This window comes from Ursus arctos, unplaced genomic scaffold (assembly GCF_023065955.2).
Source record: "Ursus arctos isolate Adak ecotype North America unplaced genomic scaffold, UrsArc2.0 scaffold_12, whole genome shotgun sequence".
Lineage (NCBI taxonomy): Eukaryota > Metazoa > Chordata > Mammalia > Carnivora > Ursidae > Ursus > Ursus arctos.
The window spans coordinates 34,732,340-34,756,376 of NW_026622786.1; the positions used below are offsets into that span (position 1 = coordinate 34,732,340).

Here is a 24,037-nt window from a genome sequence, read left to right on the forward strand (position 1 = left end):
TCAATAATGCCAAACCAAGACCGTTAGTGCCAGTGTTCGTATTTGCTTGTTAGAACCCTTTAGAAAGCCTGAGCACAAAGTGAGTCTTTTCCCTTTGAGGTGACGGTTAGGCTCTGTCAGTCCGGGTGGAGAGGGATTTCAAAAGGAATCTCTCACAAGTTGTCATTCAGTCTTTTCTAGAAAATTCACACTGAAGAGTTTTGTTCTCTAAAATCAAATATAGGGGTACCTGGGTGGTCCGTCATTGGGCGTCTGCCTTTCAGCTCCAGTCGTGATCCCAGCACAGCTTCTTGGGATTGAGCCCTGCCTCTGGCTCCCTGCTCAGCAGGGAGCCTGCTTCACCCTCTCCCCCTCCCCCCTGCTTGCGTTCCTTCTCTCGCGGTCTCTCTCTGTCAAATAAAGTAAAAAAATCTTTAAAAAAAATAAAATGAAATATAAATAAACCAGTCCCATCAATTACCTACCAATAGAACAATCTATTGTTTAAGTTATTTGCTATTTAATTTAATTAATAATTTGGGGTTTAGCATCAGTTACTACTGAAACATGAACAAGTTTTCCTTGTTTAGAGTATCTTAGGACGCAAGAGCTAGAAGGATGATAGAGATCACCAGGCTCAACCCTTTCATTTTACAGATGAGAAACCTGTGGGCCTGCCAGGTTAAGTGAGTAATTTGCCTGAAGGGTACATAACCACAAATTTAATTTTTACTGGACTTGCTATCTAAATGCTCTCAGAAGGAATGGCTTATGATGAACTCTTCTAAAACCACAAGTATTTTAGTCTCCTGCAATATGTAATTGGTTTATATCCACACGCCTTAAGTGGAAGGTAAATTAATTTAGTTTCTCAGGGTTGCATTATGAAACATTTATCTTGAGATATTCATCAGGAAGTTACATGGAATAAAGTTAGCCATTTTATGATCGCATCATTGAAATTGTTTCATATCCACAACATGCAATTGGCAACATATGCTTTCAAAAATTTCAGGTCAAAATGATCATGGGTGTATTCTATGATACAGAACATTGGAGCTTCAATGTTTCACTTTTCCATTCATGTAAGTATACACTGGACTGTTTTCCAAGAAAAATCTTGACCCTTTCTCCAATTGCTCCTTTTTGCAGAGATAGATTGACTTTTTATACTTTCAGCTGGTTAATTTTTGGTAGAAATAATTTCAACTCATTTTCTACATGATTGGTTAATGTATAGGGATTAGTACCCCATATTTTCATCAGAAAACTTCAAATGTTAAGCTTCTGAATTCTTTTTTTTTTTAATGATTTTTTATTATATTATGTTAGTCACCATACAGTACATCCCTGGTTTCCGATGTAAAGTTCGATGATTCATTAGTTGCATATAACACCCAGTGCACCATGCAATACGTGCCCTCCTTACTACCCATCACCGGTCTATCCCATTCCCCCGCCCCCCTCCCCTCTGAGGCCCTCAGTTTGTTTCTCATAGTCCATAGTCTCTCATGTTTCATTCTCCCTTCTGATTACCCCCTCTTTCTTTATCCCTTTCTTCCCCTACCGATCATCCTAGTTCTTATGTTCCATAGATGAGAGAAATCATTTGATAGTTGTCTTTCTCTGCTTGACTTATTTCACTTAGCATTATCTCCTCCAGTGCCGTCCATGTTGCAGCAAATGTTGAGAATTCGTTCTTTCTGATAGCTGAGTAATATTCCATTGTATATATGGACCACAACTTCTTAATCCAGTCATCTGTTGAAGGGCATCTGGGCTCCTTCCACGATTTAGCTATTGTGGACATTGCTGCTATGAACATTGGGGTGCATATGGCCCTTCTCTTCACTACGTCTATATCTTTGGGGTAAATACCCAGTAGTGCAATGGCTGGGTCATAGGATAGCTCAATTTTTAACTTTTTAAGGGACCTCCACACTGTTTTCCAGAGTGGCTGTACCAACTTGCATTCCCACCAACAATGTAGGAGGGATCCCCTTTCTCCACATCCTCTCCAACAATTGTTGTTTCTTGTCTTGTCTATTTTTGCCATTCTAACTGGCGTAAGGTGGTATCTCAGTGTGGTTTTGAATTGAATTTCCCTGATGGCTAATGATTTTGAACATTTTTTCTTCTGAATTCTTATGAAAAGCTCGGTAATGAAAAAATATATATGGAAATTTGTTTGAAGCGAGTGTAGTTCATTCATTACTTTAGACATTCTGATAGTGATAACAATAATAATAGTGATAAGACAAATAGAAATTGTTATTTACCATGTGCCAATTACTGAGTCAAGTCTTCTCATGCACTGTTTTATTTAATCCTCATAATCAGTGGTTCTCCAACTTCGGCATGCGCCAAATCACATGAGGGCTTGTTAACGACTGAGCCACACAGGCGCCCCCCCCTTTTAAAGATTTTATTTATTTATTTGACAGAGAGAGAGACAGCGAGAGAGGAAACACAAGCAGGGGGGTGGGGGAGGAAGAAGCAGGCTTCCCGCTGAGCAGGGGCTCGATGCGGGGCTAGATCCTAGGACCCTGGGATCATGACCTGAGCTGAAGGCAGATGCTTAATGACTGAGCCACCCAGGTGCCCCTGAGGGCTTGTTAAAACACAAATTATTTCTGATTCAGTTGGAGTCTGAGAATTTGCATTTCTAATAAATTCCTAAGTGGTGCTGATACTCCTGGTTTGAGGACCATGTTTTGAGAACTACTGCTTGCCACACACCTAGGACATAGGTATTTCAAACTTTACAGATGGAGAAACAGGAATTGAAGTTATGTAACCTGCTCCTTTCACAGCTAATAATTGGTAGAGATGGGATTTGAACATTCGCTTCTTTAATCCCAAAGTCTACATATAGTCTTAATTTCTGTGCTAGGTGGTTTTGCAAGAAGATGTACTGTCTGGGAAGAATAGTAATAGTAACATTTTATAGCTTAACAATAGGAGAGAACTCTCTTGCTCCCAATACTGAGGTTCAAATACAGGCACACTGCGGACATACTGCAGGTTTAGTTCCAGACCACTGTAATAAAGCAAATATTGCAATAAAGCAAGTTAAATGAATTTTTTGGTTTCCCACTGCATATAAAAGTAAATGTGCAATAGCATTAAGTCTTTAAAAATGTACTTACCTTAATTAAAAAGTAGTTTATTGCTAAAAAATGCTAACCATCACCGGAGCTTCCAATAAGTCATAATCTTGCTGCTGGTAGAAGGTCTTTCCTTGATGTTGATGGCTGCTGACTGGTCAGGTGGTGGTTGCTGAATGCTGGGGAGACTGGTAATTTCTTAAAATGAGGCAACAATGAGTTTGCCACATCGACTGACCCCTGCTTTCAAGAACAACTTTTCTGTGGCATGTGGTGCTGTTGCTTGGTAGCATTTTATCACAGTGGAACTTATTTCAAAATTAGAGTCAGTCCTCTTAAATCCCGCTGCCGTTTTATCAACTAGGTTTATGTAACAATCAAAATCCTTTGTTGTCAACGATCTTCACAGCACCTACACCAGGAGTAGATTCCATCTCAGGAACCGCTGAGATGGTTCACTGCTCATCCCTATGAAGCAACTGCTCATCTATGAAAGGTTTTTTTTTTTAGAAATTATTTATTTATTTATTTATTTATTTATTTATTTATTTATTTAAAAGAGAGAGAGGAAGAGCAAGTAGGGGGAGCAGCAGGCAGAGGGAGAAGCAAACTCTCCGCTGAGCAGGGAGCCCCACACTGGACTCAATCCCAGGACTCTGGGTTCATGACCTGAGCCGAAGGCAGACGCTTAACAGTCTGAGCCACCCAGGTGCCCCTTGGCCATGAAAGATCGATCCTGAGATCGCAGCTGTTCAGTCACATGTTCGGGCTCCACGGCTGCTTCTAGTCCTCTCTCTGTTCCCACCACACCTGCAGTTACTGCCTCCACTGAAGTCCGGAACCCTCCACGTCATCCATGAGGGCTGGGACCAACTTCTTCCAAACTCCTGTTCGTGTTGATATTGGGACCTCTTCCCATGAGTCACGAATGTTCTCAGTGGCATCTAGAATGGGTTCCAGAAGTTTTCCCATTTACTTTGACCAGATCCATCAGAGGAATCACTATCTGTGCCAGTGATAGCCGTATGAAATATATTTCTTATGTGATAAGACTTGAAAGTTGAAATTACTCCTTGACCCATGGGCTACAAAATGGACGTTGTGTTAGCAAGCATAAAACAACATTAATCTCATTGTACATCAGCATCAGAGGTCTTGAGTGACCAGGTGCATTGTCAATATTTTGAAAAGAATCTTCGTTTTCTGAGCAGTAGGTCCCAACAATGGGCTTAAAATATTCCATAGACTATGTTGTAAACAGATGTGCTGTCATCCAGGCATTGTTGCTCCATTTCTAGAACATAGGCAGAGTAGATTTAGCATAATTCTTAGGGGTCCTAGGATTTTTAGAATGGTAAGTGAGCCTTGGCTTTCACTAAAAGTCATCAGCTGCATTAGCCCCTAACAACAGAGTCAGCCGGTTCTTTGAACTCCAAAGCCAGGCATTGACTTCTCCTCCCTACATAAGAAAGTCCTAGATAGTGTCTTCTTCCAATAGAAGGCTGTTTTGTCTACACTGAAAATCTGTGGTTTAGTGTAGCTGCCTTCATGAATTCTCATAGCTTGATCTTCTCAATAGCTTGATCTTCTCAATAACTTACTGCCGCTTCTACATCACCTGCTGCTTCACCTTGCACTTTTCTGCTGTGGAGAAAGCTGCTTTCCTTCAACCTCATGAACCAACCTCCGCTAGCTTCCAACTTATTTTTTTTAAGATTTTATTTATTTGAGAGAGAGTGAGCGTGAGTACAAGCAAAGGGAGGGGCAGAGGGAGAGGGAGAAGCAGACACGCATTGAGTATGGAGCCCTGACATGGGCCTCAACGCAGGGCTCCATCCCATGGGATCATGACCTGAGCCAAAGGCAGACGCTAACCGACTGAGCCACCCAGGCACCCCAGCTTCCAACTTTTCTCCTGTGGCTTCCTCACCCCTCTCATCCTTATAGAATTGAAAATAGTTGGGGTCTTGCTCTGGATTAGGCTTTGGCTTAAGGGAATGTTGTGGCTGGTTTGATCTTCCATCCAGCCACTAACACATTCTCCATATTAGCAAGAAGACTGCTTTATTTATTAACATTTATGGGTCCTCTGGAGTAGTACTTTTAATTTCCTTCAAGAATTTTCCTTTGCATTCAGAACTTGGCTAACTGTATGACAGGAGAGGCCGAGGTTTAAGTCTACCTTGGATTTCAGCATGCCTTCCTCACGAAGCTTAATCATTTCTAGCTTTTGATTTAAAGCGAGACTCTGCCTTTCACTTGAACACTTAGAGGCCCTTGTAGGGTTATTAGTTGGTCTAATTTCAATACTGGTCTTGTCTCAAGGAAACAGGGAGGCCTGAGGAGAGAGAGAGAAAGACAGGGGAATGGCTTGTTGGTAGAGAAGTCAGAAAAAACACATTTACTAATGAAGTTCCCCATTTTATATGAGCGGACTTCGTGGTGCCCCCAAACAACTATAATAGTAACACCAAAGGTCACTGATCACAAACTGACAGTTGCCAGAGGGGAGGGTGATCGTGGGATAAGCAAAATGGGTGAAAGGGAGTGGGAGGTTCAGGCTTCCAGTTAGGGAATGAATACTTCACGGGGATAAAAGGCACAGCATAGCGAATAGAGTCAGTGTTACTGGAATAGTGTTGTCTGGTGACAGATGGTAGCTACACTTGTGGTGAGCACAGCATTCAGGGACCTCCCTTCCGCCTCATTCCAGGACAGCTTCGGCTGCACACCTTTTGTAGAAATTAGAATACTGGAAGCAGCTATGGGGATTGCTGAAACTCCGCATCAGGTGTCTTGAGTTAGGGGGCACAGAACCCCTGTCCTTGAGCTCAGCTAGATTAGCAAGTAATTGCAATTCAAAGCAATAAACGCCACAGTTGAGTCACACGTGTATATATGGGTAATTACTTCTGCTTGAGGGAGTCCAGAATATCCTCCTGAGCTTGCTCTGAACAGATGAGGGTCTCCAGGCAGGCTGAACAGAGGAAACCACACAGAAAGCAAGCAGCCATCACGTATGGCTGTTTGTGGTTGCTGGGGACTACCCACCGCTGCACGAGTTTCAACAATGTCCCTAGTACATGGGACTAGGCAGAAACATTTGCATTGAACCCTGATGCTCAGGCTTCCAAAAAGTTGCTTGTAATAATAGCCCATTTTCTTGGGCCTCATAATTACTTAAGCCTCCTCTATAGGCTTCCTTCCTTCCATCCCTCTTCAGTTCTCTTACTACTCACTTTTTATTGGCTGAGTAGCTCCCAGTTATAACCAACAAACCAGAGGCTAATTTAAACTTCCTGGGGTTCATCCAAATGTGACGAGTTGGTTTCTGGGGCTTAGTCTGCTATGATTACTGTAGCTGTTAACGCTGAGACATCTATCTTTTGGAAATACTGCTGAGCAACTTTTAGAGTTCAGATACATGTCTAAATAAATTTCTTTCATTTGAGATCAGTTCTGATCTCTACTTCTGGAGATGCTATTGGGACTTCGCTAACTGCCATTACCTTTATTGAGCTGAGTCTTCTGTGCCAGCTTCTCACAGACAAGAGTGGGGCAGTTTCAATTAGAAGGGGAGGTTTGGCATGGTTGACATGTCCAGCTCAGCATTTTAGAATAATAGGATTACCACTTTGATACATGGCCATAAAAGCATAATAGTTGAAATCTATCATACACCTTGTCTGGGAGTTTCATCTGGTTAGATATTTGAATACCTGAGTGTGGAAAAATTAGGCAGCTTTTTTAAGAACCAGATTTTGTAGGTATAGTAGGATATACCAGGCAATACCCATTAATTATGACAGCTCCCAGGAAGTTTGGCAGCGGCAGTGATATTTACTCCACAGAGGTTGGTAACAGCAACCACTCTAACACACTCAGCTAGAAACACTCAGCTGGAAATCCTAATAAATTATCTACTAGGTGCTAGCCAGTTTGTCCATAACATGGTAATCCTTTCAATCCTGCAAGAGAGGTTTGTTTTATTCTCATTCTAGAGTTGAGCAAACAGGCTCAAAGAGGTTGACTGACACAGAGTCAGGAAACCAAGTGGGAGAGCCAGTGATCTGCTTACCTTCCAAAGTTTCTACTTCCCCCTATGATGGCTATGCTCTCTAAAACCAACAAGAAGCCTGCATCAGAGTTATCACAAGATTCCAGTCTACTTAAGAGTGTTCTCCTACCATTTCAGCAGAACTCAGAAAGGTGATTGTGCTTCCAGGAGACTGAATTAAAGCAAGGAGCAAGCTAGTACTACAAACATTCCCAGAGGATCGCGAAACACCTAACAGAAGGTAGAACAGTAAATGATGTCATGTAGGAATAACTTAAGACTGATCTCGTTTTAATTTTATAGGATCTTTTTATCTTCCTCTTGCACTTTATTTTTAAACTGAAGGCCCCAAGAATATTTAGTTGGAAGCCCTTCAAAAAGAAACAATATATTTTAAAAATATACTGATAAAAGTGTACATTGGTAAGCTTTCTAGTGGCAGTAACAAAAGATTTCAAAAACTGGCATATCCTCTCTACTAGCGATTCCAGTTCCAAGTACTCATCTTAAGGAAATACTGAGAACACACAAAAGACTGAGCAACACGATGTTCTTTAAAGCAGTTTATTAGTGAAAAATTGGAAACCTAAAAACCAACAATTTAATAAAATGTAGCACATATGATGGAATACTGTGCAGCCATTAAAAAGGATGTAGAAATATGTTTGACACAGCAGGATAGTTATGGTATTGTCAAGTGAAAAAAAGTTACAAAACAGTATGTACAACTTGATTCCATTTAAAAAAATGTATAAATGCACAGAAGAGTCTGGAAGGCTATACACCTAAATAACAGTTCTCCCAGATAGTGGGGATTATAGGTGATTTTTCTTTTAAACTAAATTTTCATTTTTTCCTTTTTACCAACACATCTATGACTTGTGTTATTAAAAAAGTATTAACAATTCTTAAAAAGTTTCCCGTGAAGTAGGAATTAAAGGGCTCAGCAACCTGAGGCACAGGGATGTAAACGTTAGTCTGAAACCTCTTCCATGGTTTGTCAGGGTGCTTTGATGTCAAGTTGTCACTGTGTTAAGTGGAAATGTGAGTGGTCGAAGTGTTTACCCTTCTTCAGACTATGGGATCCATTCCTAAGAAACCCTCCACAGCAACCAAGTCCTGGCATTCCAAGTACTCTTTCCCTTGCTTACACTGAGCATACCCTTATTCCGTCACACGCACTTGTAATACCCCCAGCGAGGCACCTCTGCACTTGCAAGCGAGGTGCTGGGTGACGGTGCGGAAGGCAGGAAGAATTCCTCGACTGATGTCAGATAGTCCCTGAAGGTGCAAGGCAAGTTTTTGTTGTTCTACTGAAGTGGTTCTCAAACTTGTAAAAACAGATGGCTGGGCCCTACCCCCAGAGTTGAATTCAGTAGATCTTAGATAAGCCTTAGGAATTGCATCCCCCCCTTTCATTTGACAAGTATTTATTGAGTACATACAGTGTGTACTAAAAGTTGGAAATTTAACTGTGATCAAAAGAATTATAGCCTCTACCTCAGGGAACCTACATTCTAGACTGACAGATACATACTAATCACATAATTATAAAACTATATAATTATGACAGTGCTAGAATAAAGATCAGAAGACAGTTTTTATCTTAAACTATTTTTACAAAGTTACATGGAAGAACTAAGACTAGTTCTATAGTCTCAAGACAAAAAAATAGGTACAAATAAAGGTAGAAAGTACTTGTAAGAATGAATTAGCATTTGAAACAAGTCCCTAGGTGATGCTGCTATTGCCTGTCCTAGGGTCTCACACAGAGAACCGCTGCCCTACTGAATAGACTTTCTCATTAGGATAAAGTGGGAGAAAGGCCACAACTCCCTCCTCCCCTTTGGAGTCTCACCACAAGGTAGGAGCCACTTGGTCATCTGAAGGAGGGCTTGCAGCACAGCTAGCTAGCTATTATGGCTCCTTACTCAGGCTCTAAGTGCTACACACTAGGCAACATAGTTCCAAATTTCAAGCATTGGGGAGGTAGGGAAGATATTTTTCGAGGAATCCAGTCAATGCATGGAGGTAAGCTGGGCCTCTCTGGGTAAACAAAGCTGTTGCTTCCTGTCCTGCACTCTGTTATCTTTCCAACAGTGTATTTCAGAAATGCCCTCCTACACCAGCTCCTCCATTCACATTCTGTTCCTTTGTTCTGGTGGAGAACAGCAGCCGAGGATGGACTCTCACCCACTGGCGACCCTAGTCTCAGGTTTCTTAGTTCTCCTGTTACTCAGAATGAGGCACATTCCCATTTCTGGGACCTAATGTCCTACAATATGAATTTTTCTGACTAGCACCATAAAAAACAATTTAATACCATGACGTCTTAGGTTAGATTATTTTGAAAACAAATGTAGAGACAATCCAATCATTTTTGTCTGTCTGTAAAAGAGCTAACAATTATTTCCAAGTTTATTATCTCATTCACATGTGCATCCTCCACATGTTACTATACTTTTAGGTTAAGCTCTGGGGCACAGAGCTTATTTAAATAATTTCAAATGGCACCATGAACTATTAGCCTTCCCAAGCTTTTCTTCCATGCCTAAGAACCTTTATGGGCTTTTACCTGAGTAAAAACTAAATCCGTGACTTCATAAGTCAAAACCAAAATGAAAAACCCACAAAAAACAAAACCAACCCCCCCACCCCGCAACCAACCAAACCAAACCCCTCTAAAAAGCAACAAACATAAGAACAAGTCCACATATTATGGTGGATTTGTGGTAGACAAAGGCACAAGAAGCATTTGAACCTTAACATTGAAGGCTACTGCACATTATTGGGTTGTTATAATCAACATTCATTTGATGGAAAACAGAAGGTTCTGATAAAAACTCACGCTGGCTGCAGTAAAGTTAAACCTAGATCTAGGTCTGATTTAAAGGGGGTGGAAGACAGGGCTGATGAGTAGAATAGAGTGTGGGTATAAAAGGTATTTCCGGTACAGTCATAAACAAGGTCTACACTCTGGATTGGTCAGGAAGCTACAGGGGCTAACAAAGGGAAACTGATATTTACAGAATGCTTCTACTATGTGTCAAACCTTTCCCTAAAAATGACTTACCATACAAGTTAACATTTGCTATAGAATCCTCACAGCAACTTTAAGGTGGCATAATTATTACCCCTTTTTTTATTAATAAGGAAACAACAGTTTATACAATGGAGTCCAAGCTCAAAAGCACAGGATGTGAGGAAGACTGGATTTGAACCCAAGGCCATTTCACTCCAGCACCCATACTTTTCCCCCCCTTACTACTCTACTTCCATAAACCTAGTTTATAGTTGCTGTTTGAGTTGACCTGGATTTTTTGTATCATCTTTTAAAACCTAAACCTGACTCATATCACATTAAAGATGGTACTCTAGGCTGGCTGTAGAACTTCCTTTCTGGAGAAATAAAAAGCTCACTAACTTAGTGCTATAGCTAACTAACCAACTTAAACAGCTTTTAGGGTTAAGAGTATGGTGATTCACAGTGTGAATCAAAGTGTCTGTACAATTATAAAATTGCAGAGGAATGTGTCTTAGCACAGAAATAAGAGGGTAACAACTACTGTTAAAGTTTGGACTGTGAATTATTATCAACATGTTTACAAAGCTCTTATTAGGGGCTCTTAAACACATTTTAACATACCTTTTGTGTTAAGTGTTCATCATTTTTTAAAGTACCAAAAATTCTCTGAAGAAATGAACTACACTTTTGTACAAACTTCATGTGTAAGCCAGACTGAACTACTTTTGTCAGAATATGCTACATTCTCTTGGCTCCAGACCGGCATATCTTTTTCCCTCTGCCTGGAACACTTCTTCTCCAAACCATCTCCTACTCCCCAAATCTGAATTAGGTGACACCCAAATTTCCCAAACACAGTACCCTGTATTTCTTCTATCATGACATGGATTCTGTTATATGGAAACTGCTTATTTTTCTGTATTCTCCACTGGTCTTTAAGGTCTGCAGGGGAATGGGCTATGCATCCTGGGGATACAGATAGGATCAGCATAGTGCCTGGCCCTCAACAATGAATGAGGAATGAATGAATGAATGAATGAATGAATGAATGAGAATGAATGTAGAAGGCCTAATGTGGAAACAATCTGATTCACAGCAATGGTCCAAACAGCAATTTTCTGACTGCAAGTGTGGCACTAATAATTTCATTAGCATATTTCATAACCAGAGATCCTGATCAAGATAACCTAAGTTCATTAATAAATATGCAAAATTACTAGGCTTAGAGTAACCAAAAATGTATTCTTTTTGTATACAATTTTCCTCTATGATGGGTGTAGTTGCACTACTCCATTTTTTGATTCCATAAGAATTTATTCTTATGAACAACAAATCCTCTTTACTGAAGTATGTTTTTAACAGATCTGATTCTGATTATGCATTAAATTGTGCCAACTGAACAATCTTAAAAAAAATTGATTAGCGAAATGAACTTGTTCCAGATGTTGCAGAACTTAACTGAAAATATAACAGAGTATGGTAATGCTTTTCAAGGACTATTTTTTTCTTAAATTTAGAAGAAATCATTCAGTAGTGTTTACTAAAAACCCCAAAAGCCCCCAAAATAAACCACTGAGATATAGTATTGAAATAATTCAATTTCTGTTGGAAAACAAGGTAAACATTGTATAACTGCATTTCTGTTTATGGAAACATTCAGAAATACTATATTTTCCATAAAAGAGGCTTATATCCTACAGCTCTTTTTAAACCGACAGCTTAAAACAAATCTTAATTTTATTCTTTGGCTATTAATTATACCTAATAAATGAGTCACTGATATCAATTCACAATAAATTTATTTTACATAAAAGAAAAAGCTTGCCATTAATGAAAAATTCAGTAGAAAACAGTTCTTCTGCTTTAAGTTGGAGCTCAAAAGTAGAAGCTGCTTATTAGTGAAACCTCAGTAGAAAGAGAATTTTGTAAGAAAACATTCTTGGCATGAAAGCACTAACATAAATTCAGTAATGAAATATTTACCATGCAATTTTATTGGCAGAAAGGCTGGTTTCTGATGGCTGGTATTTTCTTTTCAGTCTCCTAAGAATATTAACATGGAAGATACTTAAACCTGCTTTATTTAGAGTTAATTGTATATAAATACTGGTGTCATGATGGGTAATCTTTCCATAGTCCACCTATTTAATTGAGCAGTTCTAAGTAGGTAATCGGCACCCTGCCCTTCTGATTTCCCCTTTCCCCCATTAGCCAGTCTGAATCCATTCCAACAACACTGAACACAGTGATCACCTACAAAATAAAATATTTCAAGTTATTAACTATGTTAAAAAATAAGCACATAGAAGAGTAGTCAGATTTGTAATCTGTTTAAACTATTCATTACTGAAGTTTTTTAAAATTATCAATTTTGCTAAAAGATAAAGGGTTTTATTAGAGGCAGTTTTAGAAATCTTCTAGTTACTTAGCAGTTAAAAGCTTTAAATACTTCTGTGATATTCTATTTTGTTAGGACAGTAGTTAAATTTTTTACAAAATGTTAATATAACCATCTTAAATCTATGAAAGTAATCACGATAAACTACTTCCAAGTAAGTAATGAGGCATTTGCATTTTGTAATACTAGAAGGTATGTTAATCTATGATACAGGTTTTATTATACCCATATATTACTTACCTCATCTGCCAGAAGTGATAATTCACTACTGTTTGCAGCATCATAATCATACAGAACCCTGGCCTTCCTGCTGCCACTGCACTCCTTAAGGTCTATGAGGTTGGTAGGAGAGGCGATTACTAGGCCACTTGTTGAAGTCAAGGCAGAAGACCCAATCACATTTGATGAAGCAGATGGCACGGGTGCCACAGAAGTTTGATTGTTGTTACAATAATTGGATGGAAAACTGTTGAAAAGAAAATGGCCAATTATCTATTTTCAAGTGACTAAGAGATTCTGAATACCACCACTTGGTGGCAGTGTTTACTTTCTACTAACTTCCACTTTGGCTAAAGATTTACAGACGTCAGTAATATTTTAATGACAAAGGTTGCTATCTAACTGATGCTTCTTGGGCCAGTTGCACTACAGAAAATTCTGGTATTTTCCAAATATAAGTCCTTGAAAGTTTTTTTCAAGCTGTCTTTACAATTATAAAGTAAAAAAAAAAAAAATGCTGTTTTTTTTCCTGAAAAAAAAAATGAGTTTAACCTTAAAACACTTCCAAAAAACTTTTACTAGTATGTTTTATTAATCTTTTCCTGCCTTTAAGAGTTGTTAAATAAAAATATCAATGAAAAACTACTTCTATATTAGATATTATCACAAGAGTGAAGTTTTCTCAATTCTTTGAGAAATACCAGAATAGCCAAACTCTTTGATAAAACTGATCCTATCACATTTTTCTATTTATTCAGATGACAAACATTTATGGAGTATCTACATGTCCAGAATCTGGACCACAAGCTGAAGACACTAAGATAAAACAATACCACTCCTTTTTGGACATACAGACAGGGGAGGACATGGGCATTCAAATACTATGTTATGACTAATAATTATCATAATGAAGACTCAATGGGAGAACAGGGCAAATTTCACAAATTCATTCTGTCTTGTATTTTTTAGGGGGTAAAAATAAAAGTTTTATTAGAAATAAGTAAAATCTCTGTAACTGATTTGCTTATAAATAAAGATAATCAAAATTTTCAGTTTATTGTAAAGCTACTCTTTCTCTAATACTAAATGGAAAACAGCAAAAATGGCTGGCCTATATTCATTCTCATCCATTTAGTTTCCTATGAAAATTCAGATTTAAATTTTAATAAATATAAAAGGCTTCATCTGTTAAGGTGAGTGAAATTCATTCCTCCATAAAATTTCCTTCTTCTCTTTATGACCACTGTGCGACCTGGAAATTGTGGTCAGCCAGGAGCATAATTCCATTTAGCCTTAAAATCTCTTCTCTAAACCTTCACTTTAGCCTCTTACCCTGTGTTTATCTTTCACACTCCTTTTATCATTGAACCTAGAGGTGGATGGGAGTCGGAGTTGTACGTTCCTCATTACCATTTCTACACTCTTCTAACCAATCCTGCCTAATCTTTGAATTTCATGTTATTTGACTATATACTACCCTCCATTTCTTGTTGCAATCATCTACAGATGTCTCATTCCTTTCCCTTCACTTCTACAAGATTTTAGCTCCTGGCTCGCTGACACTGTATCTTTATTCTTGAAGATTTTAATATCCATATAGAAAATACTTCTAACACTTTGGCCTTTCAGATCCATGATACCTTCTCTTTCTGTGCCTAATCCCTCTAGTTCAGCTGCCCATTTCCACTGCCTCATCTAGACCTTAGCAATTCCAAAAACTGTAACCTTTGCAATAACCACAATTTCCAACATCTCATTTTCTGACCATTTTCCCCCCTAGTACACTCACTTCAACAAGCCTAGAGTGAATCTACTGTCCTACCATAGACCTACTATCTCTGATCCTACCAATACGCCCTTCATGGCCATGGTTAATTATAATCACCCACCTGCATATGCCTTCATCTCCTAAGCTCCTCACTTCATCCTACTCATTTGCTAAAAACCTCCCTATTAACCTACTCAGTATCCATGTACTTAATTTGAGAGGAGAAATGTACAAAACCCAAGTTGTCTGGCCTTACCCTCAATTTATGAATAGGAACCTCAAGTGGGTCCAAAATGCTGCCTAGCAATTATACTACATTTCTCTAGTCCATTCACTTTCCATTCTTTTGATGACTATTTCATCCATCCTCAAAATTCTAGCAATTCTCCCCTAACCTTTATACTCAGCTGATGAGTTGTTTCCTTTTGAACTGAGAGGAAAAAGAATCAGGAAACATCTTGGGGCGCCTGGGTGGCACAGCGGTTAAGCGTCTGCCTTCGGCTCAGGACGTGATCCCGGCGTTATGGGATCGAGCCCCACATCGGGCTCCTCTGCTGTGAGCCTGCTTCTTCCTCTCCCACTCCCCCTGCTTGTGTTCCCTCTCTCGCTGGCTGTCTCTATCTCTCTCGAATAAATAAATAAAATCTTTAAAAAAAAAAAAAAGAATCAGGAAACATCTATGCTTTGTGATCATCTCTCCTCTTACTACAGATGAGCTGTCTACACTTCATGGCTAATTTCTTCACCTCTGCACAAAAATCTCACCTTCTTTCTCCTCTCAAGAATATCACATTAGTAATTCTTCCTTTTCTTTCCCATGCTATATTTCTCCATGTACTGTATCATTTTCATCAGCTTACAAATATGCTTATTTCTCCTACCTTAAAAAAACAGAAATCTCCTAGACCCACTTTCTCCTCTGGCTACTGCTTCATTTTTCTGTTCCTCTTTACACCAAAACTCCTTTCAAAGACTTATCTAAACTCACCATCACAGTCCCTCTCCTTTTGTTCTTTTATATTATAGACAAGCTTTTGCCTCCATTGTTCCATTACAACTACTCTTGTCCAGGTCAGCAATGACTTCAGTGTTCTAAATCCAATGGTCTATTAACGTTTCTCATTTCACTTGGCTAATGATCACAGTGGATCCTTTCCCTCCACTTTCCTGTCTTCGTCACCTGACTTCCAGGCCACACTCTTAGTTTACCTATCTTACCTCACTGTTCATTCCATACCACTGCTTCCGTAAGCTCTCTGTGTTGGGAGTACTTCAGGGCTCAGCCCTTAGCCTTCTTCTTTTCTCTACCTACACTGACAGCCCTTCATCTGGTCTCAGATTTAAATATCCTTGATAAGCTGACCACTTTCTAACTTATATCTCTAATTTAGCCCCCAAACTCCAGACCTGCATGTCCTACAACTGGGTATCTCTACTTAGATGTCTGATAGACATTTCAAACTTCAAATAAAAAAACTGGGCTTCCAGTATACCACCCCAACCTGCTCCTCCTGTGGCATTCTCTACTTTCATTAACTACAGCTCCATTCTTTCAGTTGTTTAGGCCAAACACCTGCAGTAAATCTGGACTCCCCTAAGCCCCATATAAATGAAGTCTGTCAGCAAATCCTGCTGGTTCTACCTTTAAAACACACCCAGGGTTTGACCGCTTCTACCACATCTACCACAATCACCCGATCCAAGCCACCATCATCTCCTGACTGACTGCATTATTGGCTAAATTACTGTAATCGGTTCTAAACAGGTCTGTTAGCTTCCACCCTTGCCCCCTAACATTTATCTTTAATAGAGGAGCAGGAATGATCCTACCAAATGCTAATCGAATCATATCACTCCTTAGCGCAAAACCCTCCAAAGGTTCCTCATCTCTGAGTAAAGGCCAAAGCCCTTTGTGTCCGTCCCAGCTTCCTGTTTCCTCAATTCATCTCCAGCCAAGCCCTCCTTACCGCTGCCCGAACACCACAGCTATGTTCCTGCTGCAGGGTTTTTCTACTTACTGTACACTCTCCTGGAGCATTTTCTCTCAGATGCCTGCCTGCCTGCCTGCTTTGCTTCCTTTCATCTTTCAAGTCTGTCTTCCCTAACTAGTGCAAACCTCTACTCCTAACCAAGATACTTCCTTGCTTATTTTTCTCCATAGCATTTATCACCTTCTAATATACTATGTAATTCACATACATATTGATTTTCTACTCCCCTCTGCCTCCAAATAGAATGTAGGTGCAATGAAGACACGGGTTTGGTCTGTTTTGTTTAAACTGTACCCTTCATGCCTGGAATAGCGCATTTTTAAAAGTTAAAGCAAATAATTCTCTGATGGATAACAGGGTTCTAATGACAAAAAAAACCTCATTTCTAATTCAGGTTTTACTCTGAAGTTAGGAACACCTTTCCTAGCATCTCTTCCTCAGTGAACTCAGTTTCTCAGCCGTGACTACATACATACATTTCTGAAGATTAAAAAAAAAATAAGCTCATTCCCCAAATATGTGTGGTTTTTAAAGTCATTCTAACCATGGAATTTTACTTTCAAATTTACTAGTATAATTAGCCTTTGTTTACCACTGAGGTCCCCCTGTGTCAATTTTGGTGAATTAATGGTAAAAAGAAAAACAAAAACCCCAACCAAACAACAACCAAACCCTGAAAGACCATTTTCAGCTTCTAAGAACTTTTATTGATAGATTTTAAAAACTACAGACTTTCTGCCACTGTAGCTTGATATAGTAAAACCCTCTAATTATTTAAAAATAAAATACATTTACTAATTTTGTGATTAGTGCTTCCGTTTCCTCATCGGTAAAATGTGGATACAAATACCAACCCTCACTGGTGTGAGGACTATCACGTTACATATGAGGTGTCTAGAGGAGTGCCTGGGGACAACTGGAGCCCTTCCTCACTGACTGCTGTTACTCAGTTACTCCTCCTCCTCCCAACACTCTATTACAACCATTAACGTTACAACCTGGTTCTGTTCTTCAGAAATAGCTTCTGAATTAGTGTGGCTTTGGATGATCTGTCCAGTTCTGCATTTGAATAGTTCTATATACTCTCTTAAAGAGCATAACTTGCAACATTAAAGACCTAAATTCCCCCCCCCCCACTCTCTATGATTGGTCTTTACCAGTAATCTAATTCTTTGAGGGCAGAGAGATAAGCTAGACTTTCTCTCCTAGAACAACAGTACCCATTTCACTCTGTAATGTTTGAGCTTATCCAAAAGTGCAATAACTAGCATTTTGTTTGAATGCCAGAGTTCCAAGCATTTGTGCGGCTTTAAGCAGAGTACAAATAAGAATGGTAACAATGGCAATTCCTTTGCTGCACTCCCAGAGTACCAGGACAAAGTGAAAAGAAGTATTAAGGCTTCCTGGGCTTAAAATAGTTGTAATGATGTGGGGATAAAGTGGTATTCTGCTTTCAGATACTGAATACCATTAACAAAATGTCAAATATACAGAAGCATAAATCTTCTATAAATCCTATTGGAATAACCAATGGTATCAGGCTACGAGTCATCTTTAAAATCTAAAATTGGTTTTGTGGATGTGCCTAATTTTGTTCTAGGTCTAGTTTTAAAAGATTAATATGCAAAAAAGAACACCAAAGTGATTTTTAAAAAACGTATTCCTTGAAAATAACTTCTTCTGATATTTCTCCTTCAAATATTACGTATCACTCCCTTGCTTTAATGGCTCCTCACTACATAAATCTCAAACGCCTTATCACTACTTACGTTACAGGTCATTGGTGACATGACCTTGTTTCACTCTTGTAGCCTTATCTACCATTCCATTCTTAACTCAAACACTATGTATGCTCCAACCAGAACAAACTACTGTCAGTTCCCTGAACTTGCCCCTCTCTCTTTTCTCTGGCTTTTTCATACACGTTCTTCCTTTGTCTGGAATATTCATCCCTGTTCCTTTCTTCATCTAGATTATTCCCACGAAAATAATGTCACCTGTGAAATTTTGTCAGATCCACCTGAGTCAAAGTTAGAGGTCCTTCACAGAAACCTGCACCTCTACTTTTCCTCTTACCACCTACTTGGCTTATCTGTCAATGGCCTTCATTTCTACCTAGACTTTAAATAACTAGGTATTTCTACCTAGACCTAGCAGAGACCACATTTGTCCTATACCTCATTTTATTTCTAGTGTCACCTTACCATGTGAGCTCCATAAGGGTAAGCAACTTTGCCTATTCTGCTTGCTTATATAATCTTAGAATACAGAACAGTGCCTGGTATATGACAGGTATTCAATAAACATTTGATGAATGAATGAATGAGCTATGTGCATTTTGTGCTATCATTTTGCTTTAAGGTATATTAAAATAGAATTTTTAATAATTACATCATGGACTTGAGGTGTTATAGAGTATTCTAAAACTTTTCTTTAAAACAGTGAACAAGTAATGAAGAAGTATAAATTAGCTTATCTCTAAGGGCAAATAAGTGTAAATGTAATCTTTCTCAACTAACTGGAAGGTATTTTAAGAGAGAAGTGAACTTCAAACACTTTAAAGTTTTCTTTATACAGCACTAAAAAAGTATTCACTTAAATTATGTTCTCATCCCTGTCCTTAAAAAAAAAAATCTGACTTTAAGCAAGCTAATAAACGCCTTTAATTCTTCTAATCTTCACCTCTATTATTAGTTCATACGCAAAAATCTGAATTTCTTCTCTTATCAGGAGTTTCATGTGTGAAAAGGAAATTACAACCTTCCCAGTTGTTTCTGGAGGTCTAACATGTACTGGTAACATTGTGCATAGTAAGTCATCTGGGCTTCCACAAAGTCATTCAGACAGCGGAGATGATGGGCCTGTAAAGGAAAGTTACAGTTACTTCTTAACTCTACAATCTACTTAAAAGTGTTAAATTCCAAGGGGAAACAGAGCACAACCTGTACTCAGGAAGAATCACCAGTATCTAAGCATTCTACTTACTACAAGGCTTATCAAGGCTGACCTCGGTTAACAGTGTAAGAACAAACTATGTAGCCAACAAAAACCAACAAACGGACTTGATGATGGTGGGAGAACTAGGTGATGAAGTGTAAACAAAAATTTAAAATATTTCTTCATATATCTCGGAAAGGGCCACAATTTAAATTTCCTTGATAAATGACTGAAAAAGTTTTGAAGTTCAGTTTTCCCCCTCAAAGTGCCTTCGGACCATCAAAGTCTTCTGTTTCAAATGAATTTCCAGTGAATGAACACTCACATGCGTACTGCTGATTCCCTCTAGCAGAAGTCTTGTAATCTCTGCTTGACGATCAAATTCACTTTGAGTTATTCTCAATTCCTGTTCAGACTTAAATTGGAACATAGTTTTAGAATTTTATTAGAGGACTTAGTCCATTTTATGTACATTTATTTAGATAGTTTAAAAATCCCCCAAGTAAACCCCAAATGAGAAGCTGGCAATTCCCTGATTGTGCTTTGTGTTTAAACTGGTCCCTGTTTTCTACACCTTAGCTTTTCTACATTACCCAATTCCTTACCAGTACTTCACTCAAAAGAATCTACTAATGTCAAAGCTTAATGGCATTTACATAAAAGCCTAGAAACACTTCTATGGGACAGTCAATAACTGTCATAACATTTTAAGAATATTGGCTTATACGTATAAAATAATATTTCAAAAAATTCTCCTGGGTGGCTCAGACGGTAAGCGTCTGCCTTTGGCTCAGGTCATGATGCCCGTGTAGCCCCACATGGGGCTCCTGGCTCAGCGGGGAGTCTGCTTCTCCCTTCCCTCTGCCTCTTCCCCTGCTCATGCTCTCTCTCTCTCGTATCTGTCTCAAATAAATAAAATCCTTAAAAAAATTGTTAAAAAATTCTCTATTATTACTATAGCTACTTGACTTTGAAGTTAAAGATAGTCTCTAATCTCAAATGAAAAAACTTCAGAGTGAAGCCACAGGATTTTAACCTCTTCTGTTCAGTTACTAAACATATTATTTGTTTCTAGGCACACAGTTCTTAGCTTCTTTCAAAGGACTCTTTCTAAGTGACTTTTTTTTTTCAGTTTTCTTTCCAAACTTTGCATAAAATATGTCTTAAGCATCACTATTATATATAAGATATGCTAGGGTATTTCTGCAAGTTATGAGGGACCTTTAATCAGTAGTGTGCTGGTAAACTGGCTGGGAGTGGAGGTGTGAGTTCTAATGTGCTGATTTTCATGGTACAAATACTCCATCCACAGCTCACTTTAAGCTACCAAGGTGAAGTCATTGACCTCCGAGCTGGAAAAAGGTGTATATAACAGCACACCACTACTACTAGATTCAGTCCTCTGATACAGGTTCTGTGCTGGTACAAAAGAGTTCACTAAAAAATCAACAGGACCTAAAAATAGTAAATACTGGCAAAAAACGTCTTAAACCTTTAGCCAGAGTTGGTTGGTAGTAAGTGAGGAAGAAAAAAATAAAATCTCACAGCTCACGCAAAATAGTTAGCTTATCTCACATTGGGAATCCTCAGTGGTGATAATGTCGTTAAATAATGCTATCTTCTACTACCTCTCCAGAATAAATACCCACCCCCATCCAAGTAATTAAAATATTTCCAAGACTGCAGTAAGTATAAAATTAGGTCTAAACTTTTACCTTGAACACCCCATGTCCCTCTCCTTCACCTTTTGGTGGCAAGAGTTAACCTAGTGAACCAGTCAAAAAGGAAGTAGCAGCAAAATAGATCATCAGTTGCTATAGTCATTCTCACCCCACTGGCAGCAGACCTGGCAGAGCTGATTAGAAGTGACCACTATATTGGACTTATGGAAATAAGTTTGAATTACTCAATAATTCAAGAGTTAACATTAAATTTTACTTGACTGAAACCAGAATGCATAGTGCTTTGATAACAGGGCTGAAGTAAGCTTCATTTAGAAGCTCGTATGAAGTAGAAAATCAAGTCAAAATCAGAAGAATCAATGATCTTCCTAAGTAAAGTGTTAAGGAAAACCAATCACTTCAGTGTTACATTTACATTATTTACTGTTCTGATTGGTTGAATACAAAAAAGTTTTGATTAGTCGAAGTAACCATAGTAAACCAAAAATAAATGAACTTTAAAAGTAAACACGACTAGTTCCATGTGGGTCTTTATAAAAAGTACAATTTGATTTAATGGCCTTTAGGAGAAATGGCAAAAAGCCTTCTAAATGGCAATATTTCTATATAAGGTGCAAGCAACTGAACTAGGTAACAGATTAAGTGACTGGGAAGTTTCAGCATGAAGTGGAAAAAGTTATAAAATGATCTCAGAAAGTATAAGGGGTCAGTCTTCCATGTTTGAGCAAAATATAAATTATTTAATTATGAAGAAAGGCACATTACAAAGCCTAGGAAGTCATTCTTTGCACAATTTAGACTTTGTATTTAGAAAAGGTAAACGACAGGAAGGAAATGAATCTCACTTCTTGAACAAGTGTCAGTGCATGCCTGGGTGGTTGTAGTCAAATCTCCCAAACCATCTCTACTTCTGACACACATAATGATTGTAATTAATCTGAGAGGCAGAGGTAACTGAAATCAAGGTTTGGCATAGTGAATTTACTTAGGAAGAGAATGCTCCATATTAGAAAGACAAAAAGAACTTAAAGAAAGACAATGAATTTAAAAGGTTTTTATTCTGTCCTCCAAAAGACCTCATTCCCTGACTTAATTTTATAGTTAAGATATATAGAGTTCTAGGGAAGAGATGTTCTCCTGCCAGAGTGTATGACAGCATAACTTGGGTTAGGGAAGCAAGAATTCTTTTAAGATGTAAGTTGGAGAAAGGACAAGAATTTGCTGATCTGTGATATCAGGTCTGGGTAATTGTAAGCTAGAAATTTTGGCCATGCTTCTGATGTATTTGCTGTGACAGGACAATTTTGTTCTGTTAACTGTTTTTTTCTATAAGCTTAAATCTTAAAATATTTGAGGAAAATGAAGTTTTAAATTTATACATATTTTAAATTATAAAATGGCAGATCCATTTTTATATATTCTTAAGTTTTATACACACACACACACACACATACACAATGTAAATATTTGTTTCATGAGTGTCTTCCCATCATATCACATATTTCCCAAACTTAGAGAGACTGCAGAATCGGAAATTTTTTGATGTATCTGTATGCTAACCAGAGTGGAAGAGACCCTGGTTTTATTGTTCAACCTATATTCTGTTCCACGTTACTCCGTCCTCTTTTCAAGCTAGAGGTTCAGGAAAAAATCAGAGGCCAAGGGAGAACTGTAAGTTGATAAATGGATACTACAAAGGGGGATGAGAGCAGGCATCAACAATTTCACACTGGATTTCCAATTCACAGAATCAAAACCCCCATAACCTATGCATGGAATAGACTGTATAGGCAGCAATCCTACGAAGTCAGAAAATAAAAAGTTAATGCCTGGGGGGAAAAACAGAGAAAAAGTCAGGGGCCACAATTATCACCTGCCCTCAATCTTTAGCACTGTCCTCATCTGGAGGTTAAATTTTGGTAGGCCTGAACATAAGGAGTAAATAAAAAATGCTTCTGAAACAAATCTACACTAAAGGGGCACCTGGGTGGCTCAGTCGTTAAGCGTCTGCCCTTGGCTCAGGTCATGATCTCAGGGTCCTGGGACTGAGCCTCATTGGGCTCCCTGATCAGTGGGAAGCCTGCTTCTCCCTCTCCCACTCCCCCTGCTTGTATTCCCTCTCTCGCTGGCTCTCTTCTGTCAAATAAATAAATAAAATCTTAAAAAAAAAAAAAACTACACTAAAGTCATAATTTATTCCTTAAATTGTTGCTTAACTATTTTATTTCCCATCCTAGAAAAGATTAGAAATGGTAACATGGAAAGAGGGACTACTACCAGCAGTCATATGGACAGCTTCCAAAAGTGACAGTCTGACAGTGAGGGAGGAGACAACATATTTCAAAAACGAACAACGATCTAATTGTTAAACAGTACAATAATGCACATTCATACCCTAACTGTAAAAATAAATATATGCTATCCTGTATTTAATAGAGCAGTAAAATACTATTTTACAAATATTTTCAACTAGAGTGACAGAAGACTTAGCTCTGGTGCTGGAGAGAACAAGCTTCAGTTACCTACGAAATTCATTTGTGTGACATATGATATATTCAATCACAGAATATACAAGACATGGTGTAAAATGTATTTTACATTATTGTCATGTGAGTAAATGAAGTATTTAAACTATCTTCTGGCAAGATTACTACTTACTGTAACATTGTATCAGAGTGTGTGCAAAGCACATCTCTGTAACATTGTTCCACTGCTTTGTGGAACTACTACTAGCCAAGCAGATCGAGCTTTCTACAATCATTTTCAGATTTTATAAGATAGTAGTAACAAAGACTATGACTGGCCCCATGGCTGCTGTCCAATAAATATTTACTGAATGAGTAACAATCAAATTGCTTCATAATTCTGTAGGTT

The 24,037-nt window shown here is 38.4% G+C and overlaps 1 protein-coding gene across 3 annotated transcripts in view; it reads right to left on the minus strand.

Annotated features, from left to right (window-relative positions):
- Positions 1-11,950: 11,950 nt before the first annotated feature.
- The window catches only part of SH3GLB1 (SH3 domain containing GRB2 like, endophilin B1), a 34,404-nt gene continuing 22,317 nt past the window's right edge, over positions 11,951-24,037 (minus strand). For all 3 annotated transcript variants that reach the window (XM_026497672.4, XM_044383676.3, XM_026497673.4), the window contains 4 exons: positions 19,807-19,896; positions 19,305-19,405; positions 12,807-13,032; positions 11,951-12,421 (listed from right to left, as the gene is read on the minus strand). In XM_026497672.4, coding sequence (XP_026353457.1) covers positions 12,314-12,421; positions 12,807-13,032; positions 19,305-19,405; positions 19,807-19,896 — 525 coding nt within the window. In that variant the 3' untranslated portion in view covers positions 11,951-12,313. The remainder of the gene's footprint in view (positions 12,422-12,806; positions 13,033-19,304; positions 19,406-19,806; positions 19,897-24,037) is intronic.